The sequence below is a fragment of the Hyla sarda genome, chromosome 13 (genome assembly GCF_029499605.1).
Source record: "Hyla sarda isolate aHylSar1 chromosome 13, aHylSar1.hap1, whole genome shotgun sequence".
Classification (NCBI taxonomy): domain Eukaryota; kingdom Metazoa; phylum Chordata; class Amphibia; order Anura; family Hylidae; genus Hyla; species Hyla sarda.
This window is the reverse complement of record NC_079201.1, coordinates 27,405,234-27,420,781: the sequence shown is the minus strand read 5'-3', so window position 1 is coordinate 27,420,781 and position 15,548 is coordinate 27,405,234. Positions and strand designations below refer to the sequence as shown.

Here is a 15,548-nt window from a genome sequence, read left to right as displayed (position 1 = left end):
CTGCCTTTTCTTCGGCTCCCGTGCTCTCCAGACCTGACCCTTCCAAACCCTTCCTATTGGAGGTTGATGCCTCCTCAGTAGGAGCTGGAGCTGTTCTTCTACAAAAAAATCCTTCCGGGCATGCTGTCACTTGTGGTTTTTTCTCTAGGACCTTCTCTCCAGCGGAGAGGAACTACTCCATCGGGGATCGAGAGCTTCTAGCCATTAAATTAGCACTTGAGGAATGGAGGCATCTGCTGGAGGGATCAAGATTTCCTGTTATTATCTACACCGACCACAAGAACCTCTCCTACCTCCAGTCGGCCCAACGGCTGAATCCTCGCCAGGCCCGGTGGTCTCTGTTCTTTGCCCGATTTAATTTTGAGATTCACTTTCGTCCTGCCGATAAGAACATTAGAGCCGATGCTCTCTCTCGTTCCTCGGATGCCTCAGAAGTTGATCTCCCTCCGCAACACATCATTCCACCTGACTGCCTGATCTCCACTTCTCCTGCCTCCATCAGACAGACTCCTCCAGGAAAGACCTTTGTTTCTCCACGCCAACGCCTCGGAATCCTCAAATGGGGTCACTCCTCCCATCTCGCAGGTCATGCGGGCATCAAGAAATCTGTGCAACTCATCTCCCGCTTCTATTGGTGGCCGACTCTGGAGACGGATGTTGGGGACTTTGTGCGAGCCTGCACTATCTGTGCCCGGGATAAGACTCCTCGCCAGAAGCCCGCTGGTTTTCTTCATCCTCTGCCTGTCCCCGAACAGCCTTGGTCTCTGATTGGTATGGATTTTATTACTGATTTACCCCCTTCCTGTGGCAACACCGTTATTTGGGTGGTCGTTGATCGATTCTCCAAAATGGCACATTTCATTCCTCTTCCTGGTCTTCCTTCTGCGCCTCAGTTGGCTAAACAATTTTTTGTACACATTTTTCGTCTTCACGGGTTGCCTACGCAGATTGTCTCGGATAGAGGGGTCCAATTCGTGTCTAAATTCTGGAGAGCTCTCTGTAAACAACTCAAGATTAAATTAAATTTTTCCTCTGCATATCATCCCCAGTCCAATGGACAAGTAGAAAGAATTAACCAGATCCTGGGTGATTATTTGCGACATTTTGTTTCCTCCCGCCAGGATGACTGGGCAGATCTCCTTCCATGGGCCGAATTCTCGTATAACTTCAGGGTCTCTGAATCTTCCTCCAAATCCCCATTTTTCGTGGTGTACGGCCGTCACCCTCTTCCCCCCCTCCCTACCCCCTTGCCCTCTGGTCTGCCCGCTGTGGATGAAATTTCTCGTGACCTTTCCATTATATGGAGAGAGACCCAAAATTCTCTCTTACAGGCTTCTTCACGCATGAAGAGGTTCGCGGATAAGAAAAGAAGAGCTCCCCCCGTTTTTTCCCCTGGAGACAAGGTATGGCTCTCCGCTAAATATGTCCGCTTCCGTGTCCCTAGCTACAAGTTGGGACCACGCTATCTTGGTCCTTTCAAAATTCTGTGTCAAATTAATCCTGTCTCTTATAAACTTCTTCTTCCTCCTTCTCTTCGTATCCCTAATGCCTTTCACGTCTCTCTTCTCAAACCACTCATCCTCAACCGTTTTTCTCCCAAATCTGTTCCTCCCACTCCTGTTTCCGGCTCCTCGGACGTCTTCTCGGTCAAGGAGATTTTGGCTGCCAAAAAGGTCAGAGGAAAAAATTTTTTTTTAGTAGACTGGGAGGGTTGTGGTCCTGAAGAGAGATCCTGGGAACCTGAGGACAACATCCTTGACAAAAGTCTGCTCCTCAGGTTCTCAGGCTCCAAGAAGAGGGGGAGACCCAAGGGGGGGGGTACTGTTACGCCGAGCGCTCCGGGTTCCCGCTCCTCCCCGGAGCGCTCGCTTCACCTCCTCCGCTGCAGCGCCCCGGTCACGTCCTCTGACCCGGGGCGCTGCGATCCTGCTGCTAGCCGGGATGCGATTCGCGATGCGGGTAGCGCCCGCTCGCGATGCGCACCCCGGCTCTCCTACCTGACTCGCTCCCCGTCTGTTCTGTCCCGGCGCGCGCGGCCCCGCTCCCTAGGGCGCGCGCGCGCCGGGTCTCTGCGATTTAAAGGGCCACTGCGCCGCTGATTGGCGCAGTGGTTCCAATTAGAGTTATCACCTGTGCACTCCCTATATTACCTCACTTCCCTTGCACTCCCTTGCCGGATCTTGTTGCCTTAGTGCCAGTGAAAGCGTTCCTTGTGTGTCCCTTGCCAGTGTTTCCAGACCTTCTGCCGTTGCCCCTGACTACGATCCTTGCTGCCTGCCCCGACCTTCTGCTACGTCCGACCTTGCTTCTGCCTACTCCCTTGTACCGCGCCTATCTTCAGCAGCCAGAGAGGTGAGCCGTTGCTAGTGGATACGACCTGGTCACTACCGCCGCAGCAAGACCATCCCGCTTTGCGGCGGGCTCTGGTGAAAACCAGTAGTGGCTTAGAACCGGTCCACTAGCACGGTCCACGCCAATCCCTCTCTGGCACAGAGGGTCCACTACCTGCCAGCCGGCATCGTGACAATCATGTTATATTTTGATTGGTTATTTGAGTATTGTGTCTGTGTTACGCCTAGCGCTCCGGGTCCCCGCTCCTCCCCGGAGCGCGTACGGCGTCTCTCTCTCCGCAGCGCCCCGGTCGGTCCCGCTGACCGGGAGCGCTGCACTGTCATGGCCGTCGGGGATGCGATTCGCACAGCGGGACGCGCCCGCTCGCGAATCGCATCCCAGGTCACTTACCCGTTCCCGTCCCCTGCTGTCATGTGCTGGCGCGCGCGGCTCCGCTCTCTAGGGCGCGCGCGCGCCAGCTCCCTGAGACTTAAAGGGCCAGTGCACCAATGATTGGTGCCTGGCCCAATTAGCTTAATTGGCTTCCACCTGGTCCCTGACTATATCTGACCTCCTCCCATGCACTCCCTGGCCGGATCTTGTTGCCTTGTGCCAGTGAAAGCGTTTTGTGTGTCCAAAGCCTGTGTACCAGAACTTCTGCTATCCACCCTGACTACGAACCTTGCCGCCTGCCCCCGACCTTCTGCTACGTCCGACCTTGCTTCTGTCTACTCCCTTGTACCGCGCCTATCTTCAGCAGCCAGAGAGGTTGAGCCGTTGCTAGTGGATACGACCTGGTCACTACCGCCGCAGCAAGACCCTCCCGCTTTGCGGCGGGCTCTGGTGAAAACCAGTAGTGACTTAGAACCGGTCCACTAGCACGGTCCACGCCAATCCCTCTCTGGCACAGAGGATCCACCTCCTGCCAGCCGGCATCGTGACAGTCTGTATATATTAGCATTTTAAGCATTTAATTGTTTCTTAACCATAGGTCACTTATGTTGCCATTTCCCTATTCTATCAGAAAATTCTGGATGTATCTGTCCTTCTGCACAGTATATATTTCTTCAGATGTTTTGTCTCTAACTTCCAACTTCTTTATCTTGCGTCTTTTGGCCTCGTCCCAAGGTCTTCATCTTAGTTACAAGCAAATAGCAAGCTGATGATATAGGTTAAGGGTACGATATATATTTCTGCAGCACTGGCAATGGCATATAAGTATTAATATATAGATCAACAATCAGAATAATTATAATCAATTTCAACACTAATATGTGGCATCGACTTGTCAATAACCCAGCAGTGCCACCAAAGGGGAAATGAAGTATTACTTAATTGACAATAAAATCAATGGTCTGTTAGTGTAATATTTGGACAAGATGATTCCTCCAACTGGGCATGCTGAATGGAGAAATCCTTTATTTGTATTTATGAGAAATGTTCACTTTAAAGGGGTACTCCCCTGGAAAACATTTTTTTTTTAAATCAACTGGTGCCAGAAAATTAAACAGATTTGTAAATTACTTCTATTAAAAAAATCTCAATCCTTCCTGTACTTATCAGCTGCTGTATGCTGCACAGGAAGTTCTTTAATTTTTGAATTTCCTTTCTGTCTGACCACACTGCTCTCTGCTGACACCACTGTCCATTTTAGGAACTGTCCAGAGCAGGATAGGTTTGCTATGGGGATTTGCTCCTACCCTGGACAGTTCCTAAAATAGACAGAGGCGTCAGCAGAGAGCACTGTGGTTAGACAGAAAGGAGCATACAACAGCTGATAAGTACAGGAAGGATTAAGATTTTTAAATAGAAGTAATTTACAAATCTGTTTAACTTTCTGGCACCAGTTGATTTAAAAAAATATATAATTTCCAGGGGAGAACCCCTTTAATATATGGACAATATAATACTGTGGACCAGTGTTTCTAAACCAGTGTGCCTCCAGCTGTTGCAAAACTACAACTCCCAGCATGCCCGGACAGCCAAAGGCTTTTTGTTCAAAATGCTCAGAGCCAGAGGCCGTGATCAAGACGTCATGGCCACGCCCCCTCGTGACATCATGTCACGCCCCCTCCATTCATCTCCTCCCATAGACATGAATGGAGGGAGTGTGGCGTGACATCATGAGGGGGCGTGGCCATGACATCACGACCACTGCCGCAGGAACCCGGCGTTTATTTAGAAGGTCCCAGCAGCAGGACCCCCACGATCAGGAATCTTATCCCCTATCCTTTGGATAGGGCAGGGCTCAAGTCCTGCAGGAACTCATGGGAACAGAGTTCCTGCACTTTTTCCACAGCAGGAACGCAGTTCCCATTAGCAGGAGTCCTGCAGGACCAGCCCTTAAAGGGGTAATCCACCTCTAGACATTTTATCCCCTATACAGCGATCCTGGCTGCGGCACCCCAAACATCCGATGCACGGAGCGAGCTTCGCTCCGTGCAGGATGACTGGTGCGGCAGAGGCTCGTGACGTCACAGTAATGCCCCCCAATACAATTCTATGGAAGGGGCCGTGACGTCACAAGCCTACGGTGCTGCACCCAACGCTCTAAACAAACGCCGGGTGCAGCAGGGAGAACCTGGTGGTCCCCAGCAGCGGATAGGGTATAAGATGTCAAGTACATCTTGGGTGAGTTCCCACACTTTTTTTTCCCCAGGACTTGACCCCTGGGATAGGGGATAAGATGTCTAGCAGCGGAGTACTCCTTTAAGGTCCTTTGCAGATAACAAAAAGCTCTGCTAAGGATAAGTAAATCCTAAAAGAATATTATGATCCACCTAACCTGTGGCTTGTTCTCAACTCCTCTAGAAAAGATTCCAGACAAATATTCTGGGGACAAAAACACAGCACAGGAACATTTTCCTTCTTTATTAATAATATGAGAGTGCAACATACACAAGACTATCGTAAAGCAGCAATATTTACCAGGAGAGAGAAAAATAATGTATGAAAAAAGTAACCGTCACAATTATTTCTTGATATTAAAATATAGGCCTACGTAAAAGTTATTCTGCTGCGGTCAACAGAGGGAGGATGTAAACAGGTGTCCATGCTGACAGTGAAAGTCCCATCACATCCCTAAGATCTACAAAGAGTCAATCCTTCATGCAGCCTTAAGTTCTGAGCCTTCATCTGGGAGAACATTAACCCTGTGTTCACCTCTCAACTGTGTCATAAGTGCAGCAGATCTTCGCATTTCCTTTAAGGAAATTTCCAGTGTAGATAACACCTGCTTCATGAGCGGGTGTCAGGATCACTCCCCCACTAGAAGATGCTCAAAACCCTAGTACTTGCTTTCTTGGACCATTGAATGCATGTTCCCATCCATCTGTCCAGGCATTACATATTGCTGGCCCTTCATGTAACCTTTAAAGGGGTACTGGAACGCTGGAACCGGCACCTCGTTACTTCATAGCCCCGCCCCCTCATGACATCACGCCCCGCCCCCTCAATGCAACTCTATGAGAGGGGGCGTGACGTGCCGTCACGCCCTCTCCCATAGACTTACATTGAGGGGGCGGGGCTATGACATCACGAGCTCCAGCGTTCCAAACACTGAGCAACGGAGTACCCCTTTAAAGCATCCAAAAACTATATATATATATATGTAAATTCATTGCCATCACTAACAACACAATTTTCTAGTCACTCTGGTGCTCATATATTTATGTGTCAGCAGGAAACCACTGCCTCGTACTGTATCGTTTTTTATGCTTTATGGCCGACATTTATCATTGTCTTTAGACTGTTTTTTTTGTGTCTAGAAAAGGCGCAAAAAAAGGCGCAAGCAGGGTTCGTTTGCGTCTTTTGGTTACACATTTCTGCCGATTTCGAGTTGCAATCCACTGATTCTGGCAATACACATGATATGGAAGGGTTTTTTGAACTGCGCCTTTTTGTGAAAAGGCGCAAAAAAAAAGGCGCAAAGCCACTTAAAAGTCTTTAAAGTACACAAGCCCAGATTTAGGGTATGTTCAGACGAGTGGATCCACAACGTATTTAATGCTGCAGATCCGCCGCTGAAGGGCCACTGCTACAAGCAGACACACCACTACGAGCCGCCGCCGCTACAAGCAGACGCACTAATGCGATGTGTGAGTTGCCGCCCATGCGCGGTGTACATCGCGGCCGCGCTCCCTGCTCCCTGAGCTAGGCCGGGAGCAGACGTGATGTGCGAGTATACTGCCCCCGCGCGCGGCAACTTGCACGTCTCAGTGTGTCTGCTCGTAGCGGCGGATTGCTGCTTCGAGCAGGCACCTGTAAAGGCAACATACAGCGGTCCTTCAGCGGCGGATCCACAGCGTAATACATGCTGGGGATCCGCTCATGTGAACGTAACCTTAGCTTAGCCTTTTGGTCTATGTGAAGAGAGAAGTAAAGCAAAGTAACTCTGCACCAGGACGTAACTTTACATTCATGATCGTTAATGGGTTAACAAACAAAAAGTTAAAAAAATTAAAAAGGAAATGAAAGCCAAGATTTTTTATTTTTTTTTTAAAAAGAGAGAAATTCCCAAAAAAACTAATAAAAAAAAAAAAAAATGAAAAATGTAATATAAAAAGCTACTAAGGGGACTAAAGTAACAGGATTAAAAAAAAAAAAAACACATCCAGATTCCCCACAACTCAAGGCAGTCGGGTTTTAAAGTTCAGTAATTCACTATTTTTCTGGTGGGTTTTTAAATGCAACTGTCGAGTTTTCTTGAAAATGTCGGGAACACGCCCCTAATTATGCAAACCACGCCCCTTTAGTAGGGTTAAAGGGGTACTCTGGTGGAAAACTTTTTTTTTTTTTTAAATCAACTGGTGCCAGAAAGTTAAAGATTTGTAAATTACTTCTATAAAAAAATCTTAATCCTTCCAGTACTTATTAGCTGCTGAATACTCCAGAGGAAATTATTTTCTTTTTGAAACACAGAGCTCTCCGCTGAATCACGAGCACAGTGCTCTCTGCTGACACCTCTGTCCATTTTAAGAACTGTCCAGAGCAGCATATGTTTTCTATGGGGATTTTCTCCTACTCTGGACAGTTCTTAAAATGGACAGAGATGTCAGCAGAGAGCACTGTGCTCGTGATGTCAGCAGAGAGCGCTGTGTTCCAAAAAGAAAAGAATTTCCTCTGTAGTATTCAGCAGCTAATAAGAACAGGAAGGATTAAGATTTTTTAATAGAAGTAATTTAAAAATCTGTTTAACTTTCTGCCACCAGTTGATTAAAAAAAAAAAAGTTTTCCACCGGAGTACCCCTTTAAAAAAAAAAAATACTCTGAGTAATCGGGTTTTTACTAGTAAAGTGTCGCAGAGGACGTGCAACACAAATTGTGTCGCATAACCCGATAAAAAGAGTCGGGATCATGTTAGTAAATCAGGGCTAATGTGTACCTGCGCAAAATTACGCTCTGCGACCATTTAATACATTTGGCGCTCCTACATATTACCAGCACACAAAAAAAAGATGTCACTTACACCTACAATGATAAATGCCGGCCTATGATTTTTTTTTAATTTTTTTTTGGGGAGGGGGAATAATTGTACAAGTGCAGATCAAGAAGCAGACATGACGGTTTTGACTCCACGTATCATGTCCAGATGGAGTTGAACGCATCTCCGATGAGTGAGTGATCCAAAGAACAATAAGAGATACAATAAATTACGGAACGTTGAAATAAAAAAAGAAAAAAAATTACAAAAATACAACAGCGATCAAGACGTCGAGATTGACAGGGACTCCACGGAACGAAGACCGATGTCATTCAAAGAGCCGTCAGCCTCTTCACAGGCACGGAGAAGCCTCAGAGGACGAGGAGCAGTCATTCCAAGTGGTGCGCAGGGTTTCTAAGTGCTAACGTTTTACCTTTGGAATACTGATAAGAACAACATGCTACAAAATGAACGCTACTCTATGTAGAGGCATGGGGAGCTTTCGTTGTGTTTGCTACACATAGAGCAGGGAAAGTAGTGATGGACATGAAAGATGAGTCTTCCAGGGTGATTGGCCACTGGAGTTACCATTATGGCACTGGGAAATGCGGGTGAAGTAATGGCTCATAAGGGCTCTGCGGATGACCAGATGCCAGTCCAGCGTGTTAGATGAAGCCATTTTCTCCGTTATGTTAGCAGAACCTACAGGAGCCTTGCAAGGAGATGACACACTAGCGCTTTCGTTTAACCCTCGCGGACACTCGCGCGAGGCTCAGCTAGGGAACTGTGGATGATGCTGATGATAGAGTCGACACCGGTTCCTTCCAGAAACGTGCGGTGGTCTCCTTCTATGACGTGAATGGACACCTTCCCATCACACACCTGTTGGAAAAAGAATTTATATCCAGATTTAGAAGCTACATTACCAAATATCTCTAAAGCTTAGCTCTAAGAAGACATCTGCTTAAAGGGGCACTCCACTCGCCAGCCAACGCAGTTTTTTTCACACTTAGGGGGTCGGCCACACATAACGGCCATGCCCCCTCAATGCAAGTCTATGGGAGGGGGCGTGACGTCCGTCACGCCCCCTCCCATAGACTTGCATTGAGGGGGCATGGTCATGATGTCACGAGGGGCCTGAAAACAGCATTCGGAACATTTACTTCCAAACGCTGGCCAGTGGAGTACCCCTTTAAGGGTACATTCCCATCTGGCATATTTTCTGCTACATATTTTCCTACCCATTGACTTAAATGGGAAAATAAAATAGGCAGCAGCAAATACGCCAGATGGGAACGTACCCTAAAGGGGTATTCCAGGAAAAAAACTTTTTTTTAATTTTTTATATCAACTGGCTCCAGAAAGTTAAACAGATTTGTAAATGACTTCTATTGAAAAATCTTAATCCTTTCAATAATTATCAGCTGCTGAAGTTGAGTTGTTGTTTTCTGTCTGGCAATAGTGCTCTCTGCTGACATCTCTGCTTGTCTCAGGAACTGCACAGAGTAGAAGAGGTTTGCTATGGGGATTTGCTTCTAAACTGGGCGGTTCCCGAGACAGGTGTCATCAGAGAGCACTTAGACAAAAAAGAACAACTCAACTTCAGCAGCTCATGAGTACTGAAATGATTAAGATTTTTTAATAGAAGTAATTTACAAATCTGTCTAACTTTCTGGAGCCAGTTGATGTATAAAATAAAGTTTTTTCCTGGATAACCCCTTTAATATGACCAAAAATGAGCTTTTCTGGCGTCTGGTATTTTTTTATGTTTACGCCGTTTACCATGTGGGATATAAAACATTATATGTTCAGACAATTCTGCAGGCAGCCATACCAAATGAGTTTATTTATATTTATTTATGTAAAAAGGGGCTGATTTTAATTTTTATTAGGAGAGGAGCTTTAATATAATTTAAAAAACATTTCTTTATTTTACACTTTTTTACTATTATATGTAATCATTAGATTGCATCCCCTGTATAATGCGATGCTATTACATATCATTGTAAAAGAACTTCCACTGATACAGTCTTGCTAAGCCAGGCAGCATCACTGGAGTTTCAATCCGACCTGCAGAAAGAGGGTAGGTGACCCATATAATCGGACCCCTGCGATCTTACTGCAGGGGTCTGATGAGCATCCCGAACCCACTGGCACCTGTCCCTAATGGCATCTAAAGGGTTAATAGAGGACATCAGCATGATCTGCCATTCTTTAGCGGCAGGTCCCTCGCTGAAAATGAATTGGGAAAACATACATTCCTCTAGCCACACCCCTTTTACCAAGGCTATGCCGTTTTTTTCAAACCCGGTGGATAGGGGATAAGTTTATGGTAGCAGGGGGTCTGGACAAGGAGAGCCAAGGTCCCATTCAGGAGATCAACAGGGCTCTGAGTTTCTAAGTAATGGAGTACCCCTTTAAAGCTGTGGAGAACCTACCCACCTTTTCTTTGTTTTAAAGGGGTAATCCAGGAAAAAACTTATATATATATATATAACTGGCTCCAGAAAGTTAAACAGATTTGTAAATTACTTCTATTAAAAAAAAAATCTTAATCCTTTCAGTACTTATGAGCTGCTGAAGTTGAGTCATTCTTTTCTGTCTAAGTGCTCTCTGATGACACCTGTCTCGGGAACTGTCCAGAGTAGACGCAAATCCCCATAGCAAACCTCTTCTGCTCTGTGCAGTTCCCGTGACAAGCATAGATGTCAGCAGAGAGCACTGTTGCCAGACAGAAAAATAACAACTCAACTTCAGCAGCTGATAATTATTGGAAGGATTAAGATTTTTTTTTATAGAATTAATTTACAAATCTGTTGTTTCTGGAGCCAGTTGGAATACCCCTTTAATAAATCTCTCTCATGGGCTCTTGTGTTTAAAACCAATGCAAACAAAAGGAGAATCTCCACGTACCTCAGACAATTTGTAGTCCGCTCCCAGGCCTTCTCCATATTCATTTTTTGTCTTTGCCATCAGCAGGGTGATGTTTCCATGATACTTAGTGACGGGGACATACTGGTCCGCAGCCTTGAGCTTGTAGTAGAAGGAGGAAGCTGCGAAGTGGAGGGTGTCATGGTTGATGGACTTGTGAGTCTGTGTTATCAGGTCCACTGCGGCATTGACTCTGCCCTCCAAGTCCTTCTGGGGGAGGAGAATTTCCAGCAGCTGCGGGAAGATGAGGTAAGTTATAGCAATGTTTTTCTGGATACACAGGCAGCCTTCTAGGATGTATGTGGGTCGTATTTACCTTATTATATTCAGAACCGGTGAACTGCTGGATGAACGCACACAGGGCCTCGGTTTCAGCCTCAGCGTCACTGCCTGGAGTCAGTTTGGCACGGTAGCTCTACATAACACAGAAGGGTATTCCTTTAGTCACTATATCAGTGTTTCCCAACCAGGGTGCCTTCAGCTGTTGCAAAACTACAACTCCCAGCATGCCTAGCATACCAACAACCAGGGTGCCTTCAGCTGTTGCCAAACTACAACTCCCAGCATGCCTAGCATGCCAACTACCAGGGTGCCTTCAGCTGTTGCAAAACTACAACTCCCAGCATGCCCGGACAGCCGAAGGCTGTCCGGGCATGCTGGGAGTTGTAGTTTTGCAACAGCTGTAGGCACCCTGGTTGGGAAACACTGCACTATACCCCCTTAAAGGGGTACTCCCATGGAAAACTTTTTTTTTTTTATCAACTGGTGCCAGAAAGTTAAACAGATTTGTAAATTACTTCTATTAAAAAAATCGTAATCCTTCCAGTACTTTTTAGGGGCTGTATACTACAAAGGAAATGCTTTACTTTTTAGATTTCTCTGACATCACGACCACAGTGCTCTCTGCTGACCTCTGCAGTCCATTTTAGGAACTGTCCAGTGCAGCATATGTTTGCTATGGGGATTTTCTCCTGCTCTGGACAGTTCCTAAAATGCACAGCAGAGGTCAGCAGAGAGCACTGTGGTCATGACATCAGGGAAATCTAAAAAGTAAAAAAAAAAATCTTAAATTAGTATATAGCCCCTAAAAGGTACTGAAAGGATTAATATTTTAAAATAGAAGTAATTTACAAATCTGTTTAACTTTCTGGCACCAGTTGATTTAAAAAACAAAGTTTTCCACGGGAGTACCCCTTTAAGGACGCAGGGTTTTTCCATTTTTGCATTTTCATTTTTTCCTCATCACCTTATAAAAATCATAAAGCTTTACATTTTGAACCCAAAATTCCATATGATGGCTTATTTTTTGCGCCACCAATTCTACTTTGTAATGACGTCAGTCATTTTACCAAAATATCTACTGTGAAACGGAAAAAAAATTCATTGTGCGACAAAATTGAAGAGAAAACACAATTTTGTAAATTTTGGGGGCTTCCCTTTCTACGTAGTACATTTTTCGGTAAAAATGACACCTTATCATTATTCTGTAGGTCCATACGGTTAAAATGATACCCTACTTATATAGGTTTGATTTTGTCGGACTTCTGGAAAAAATCATAACTACATGCAGGAAAATTTATCTTTAAAATTGTCATCTTCTGACCCCTATAACTTTTTTATTTTTCCCCGTACAGGGCGGTATGAGGACTCATTTTTTGCGCTGTGATCTGTTATCGCTACCATTTATGTTTTGATTGGACTTTTTGATTGCTTTTTATAAATTTTTTTGTGCTATAAACAGTGACCAAAAATACGCTATTTTGGACTTTGGAATTTTTTGTGTGTACGCCATTGAACGTGCGGCTTAATTAAAGGGTTACTCCGTTCCCCAGCGTCCGGAACATTGAGTTCCTGTACGCTGTGTGCGGGCTTCTGTGTTCAGGCCCGCCCCTTCATGTGACGCCCCGCCCCCTCAATGCAAGTCTATGGGAGGGGGCGTGACGGCCGTCGTGCCCCCTTCCCATAGACTTTAATTGATGGGGCGGGACGTGACATCACAAGGAGGCGGGCCTGAACACGGAAGCCCGCACACAGCGTACAGGAACTCAATGTTCCGGTGTAAGGTGGAATTTTGCGGACGCTGGGGAGCGGTGTAACCCTTTAACATTATATTTATATAGTTCAGACATTTCTGCACGCGGCGATACCACATGTTTATTTTAATTTACACAGTTTTGTTTTTTTTTTTTTATGGGAAAAGGGGGGTGATTCTTACTTTTATTAGGGAAGGGGTTAATTCATCATCAGTAACTTTTTTTTTTTTGCTATGTTATAGTCCCCTCTAGTGGCTATAATATGCATTACATTGATTCCTAACGCTGATCTTCAGCATAGAACTACATGCGGATGATCAGTGTTTATCGGGGCTCCTGCCTAGATCTCAGGCATGGAGAAGTCAATCGCCAATCGGAGGCGCCAGAGGCAGGTAACGGACCCTCCGTTCGTGTTCTAGCTGATCGGGACAATCGGATATCACCGTGATGGTCCCGATCAGCCTGACTGAACTGCCGGGATGCAATTTTTTCAACCTTAGACGCGGCGATCAACTTTGATCACCGTGTCTAAAGCGTTAAAGGGGTATTCCAGGAATTTTTTTTTTTTTTATATCAACTGGCTCCAGAAAGTTAAACAGATTTGTAAATTACTTCTATTAAAAAAATCTTAATCCTTTCAATAATTATCAGCTGCTGAATTTGAGTTGTTTTCTGTCTGGCAACAGTGCTCTCTGCTGACATCTCTGCTTGACTCTGGAACTGCACAGGAGTAGAAGAGGTTTGCTATGGGGATTTGCTTCTAAACTGGGCTGTTCCCGAGACACGTGTCATCAGAGAGCACTTAGACAGAAAAGAACAACTCAACTTCAGCAGCTCATAAGTACTGAAAGGATTAAGATTTTTTAATAGAAGCAATTTACAAATCTGTTTAACTTTCTGGAGCCAGTTTTTCCCTGGATAACCCCTTTAATAGCGTGCGGCACAACGATCGGTGCCACACGTTATTAGCCCAGGGTCCCGGCTTTCATTAGCCGGCGGGACCGACATGCTATGACGTTATAGACCGGAACTGGGCACATGGCATACAGGTACGCCCTGCGTCCTTAAGAGGTTAATCACATAAATCCCCTCCCCCATACAGTAGAAGAAAGCGATCTTACCTGTGTATATGCAGCAACATATGAATGTGACCCATCAAAGAGGAACAAGCTGTCGGGGGAATATGTGCCGTCCCGCCGAGCCTGCAGCTGGGAGCATATCTCAAAGGCCACACAGGCTCCGAAGGAGTAACCAGCTATCCAGTAGGGCCCCTCTGGCTGCACTTGCTTTATACACTGTATGTAGTAGGCTGCAAGGTTCTCAATGCTGTCCAGGGGAGCGGCTAAAACACAAAGCATTCATAATTCTATACAGAAACATTTGATTTACTTTAGTCAAAACACCCTTCCAAAATGTACTATATGTACAGTGGTCCCTCAACATATGATATTAATTGGTTCCAGGAGAACCATCATATGTTGAAACCATCATATGTCGAGTACATATGTCTATGTAAAAATGGTAATTGGTTCTGGGGCCTCGGAACCATTGTATGTTGAATACATATCTCTATGGGAAACTGCTAATTGGTTCTGGGATGACCATTGTATGTGGAGTGTATGGGGAGTGTTTAACAAACCAGGGTGCCTCCAGCTGTTGCACAACTACAACTCCCAGCATGCATGTACAGCCATTGACTGTCTGGGCATGCTGGGAGTTATAGTTTTGCAACAGCTGGAGGCACACTGATAGGGAAACATTGATGTATGGGGTGTATAGTGTGTATATGTATTGTATGTGATGTGTGACATTGCATACAGAACTGTACAGTTCTTTAAATACCTTCAGGGGGGACAGAATGTCCTCCATTACGATCCTGCCGACTACAGCTCTATAGGAAAGGAAGGGGAGAGCAGCCAGCAGCTCATTGGATGCCTGCAGCAAGATGCACAAAGCTATTGGCTATGGCTGCACTGGGGAGGCGGGGCTTACACGGAGCTCACAGTGGAAGCCTGCGTGAGTTAGCAGGACAGCATGTGAGTAACAGGAGGCAGAACGGGGCACACGGGGCACATTATACAACTATCTGTCAGTTGCTGAAGTTGTCAGCGCTCTCAGATAGCTGTTTGTACGATGGCCCCGACACACAGCAGCATCATATGTCGAGGCTGCCTTCAACATACGATGGGCTCTGAGAGGCCATCATATGTTGAAATGATCATATGTCGAGGCCATCATAAGTCGAGGGGTCACTGTATATGACTATATTATAGTTAGTGCCATGGCCCAAAAAAGCCTTCAATACAATAAAGCTATTTTGGACTGGATCCAAGTAGTTTTGATGGTAACCCAACAGGGCTTGAAACATTTTCCATACTGGATCCTTGGTTCCAAGATCTAGACCAGTGTTTCCCAACCAGGGTGCCTCCAGCTGTTGCAAAACTACAACTCCCAGCATGCCCAGACAGCCTTTGGCTGTCCGGGCATGCTGGGAGTTGTAGTTTTGCAACAGCTGGAGGCATCCTGATTGGGAGACGCTGATCTAGACAGTATAAGAAGTTTCCCTATAAAGGCCAAGCCAATAGTGCTGTCTATGTGAGAAGGATATTTAAAGGGAAAGGCCAGTGTGTGTTACAGCAGTATATCAGCCATATACACAAAAAAAATAAAGGGAACACTTAAACAACACAATTTGACTCCAAGTCAATGACACTTTTGTGAAATCACACTGTCCACTCAGGAAGCAACACTGATTGACAATACACAATACACAATACACAATTAGCAAGACACCCCCCAATAAAGGAGTAGTTCTGCAGGGGGTGACCACA

General features: G+C 45.7%; 1 protein-coding gene across 2 annotated transcripts in view; it reads right to left on the bottom strand.

Annotated features, from left to right (window-relative positions):
- Positions 1 to 7,498: 7,498 nt before the first annotated feature.
- Positions 7,499 to 15,548, bottom strand: part of FASN (fatty acid synthase) — a 111,223-nt gene continuing 103,173 nt past the window's right edge. For both annotated transcript variants that reach the window (XM_056550027.1, XM_056550025.1), the window contains exons 40-43: positions 13,839 to 14,059; positions 11,001 to 11,099; positions 10,667 to 10,918; positions 7,499 to 8,635 (exon numbers count right to left, since the gene is read on the bottom strand). In XM_056550027.1, coding sequence (XP_056406002.1) covers positions 8,498 to 8,635; positions 10,667 to 10,918; positions 11,001 to 11,099; positions 13,839 to 14,059 — 710 coding nt within the window. In that variant the 3' untranslated portion in view covers positions 7,499 to 8,497. The remainder of the gene's footprint in view (positions 8,636 to 10,666; positions 10,919 to 11,000; positions 11,100 to 13,838; positions 14,060 to 15,548) is intronic.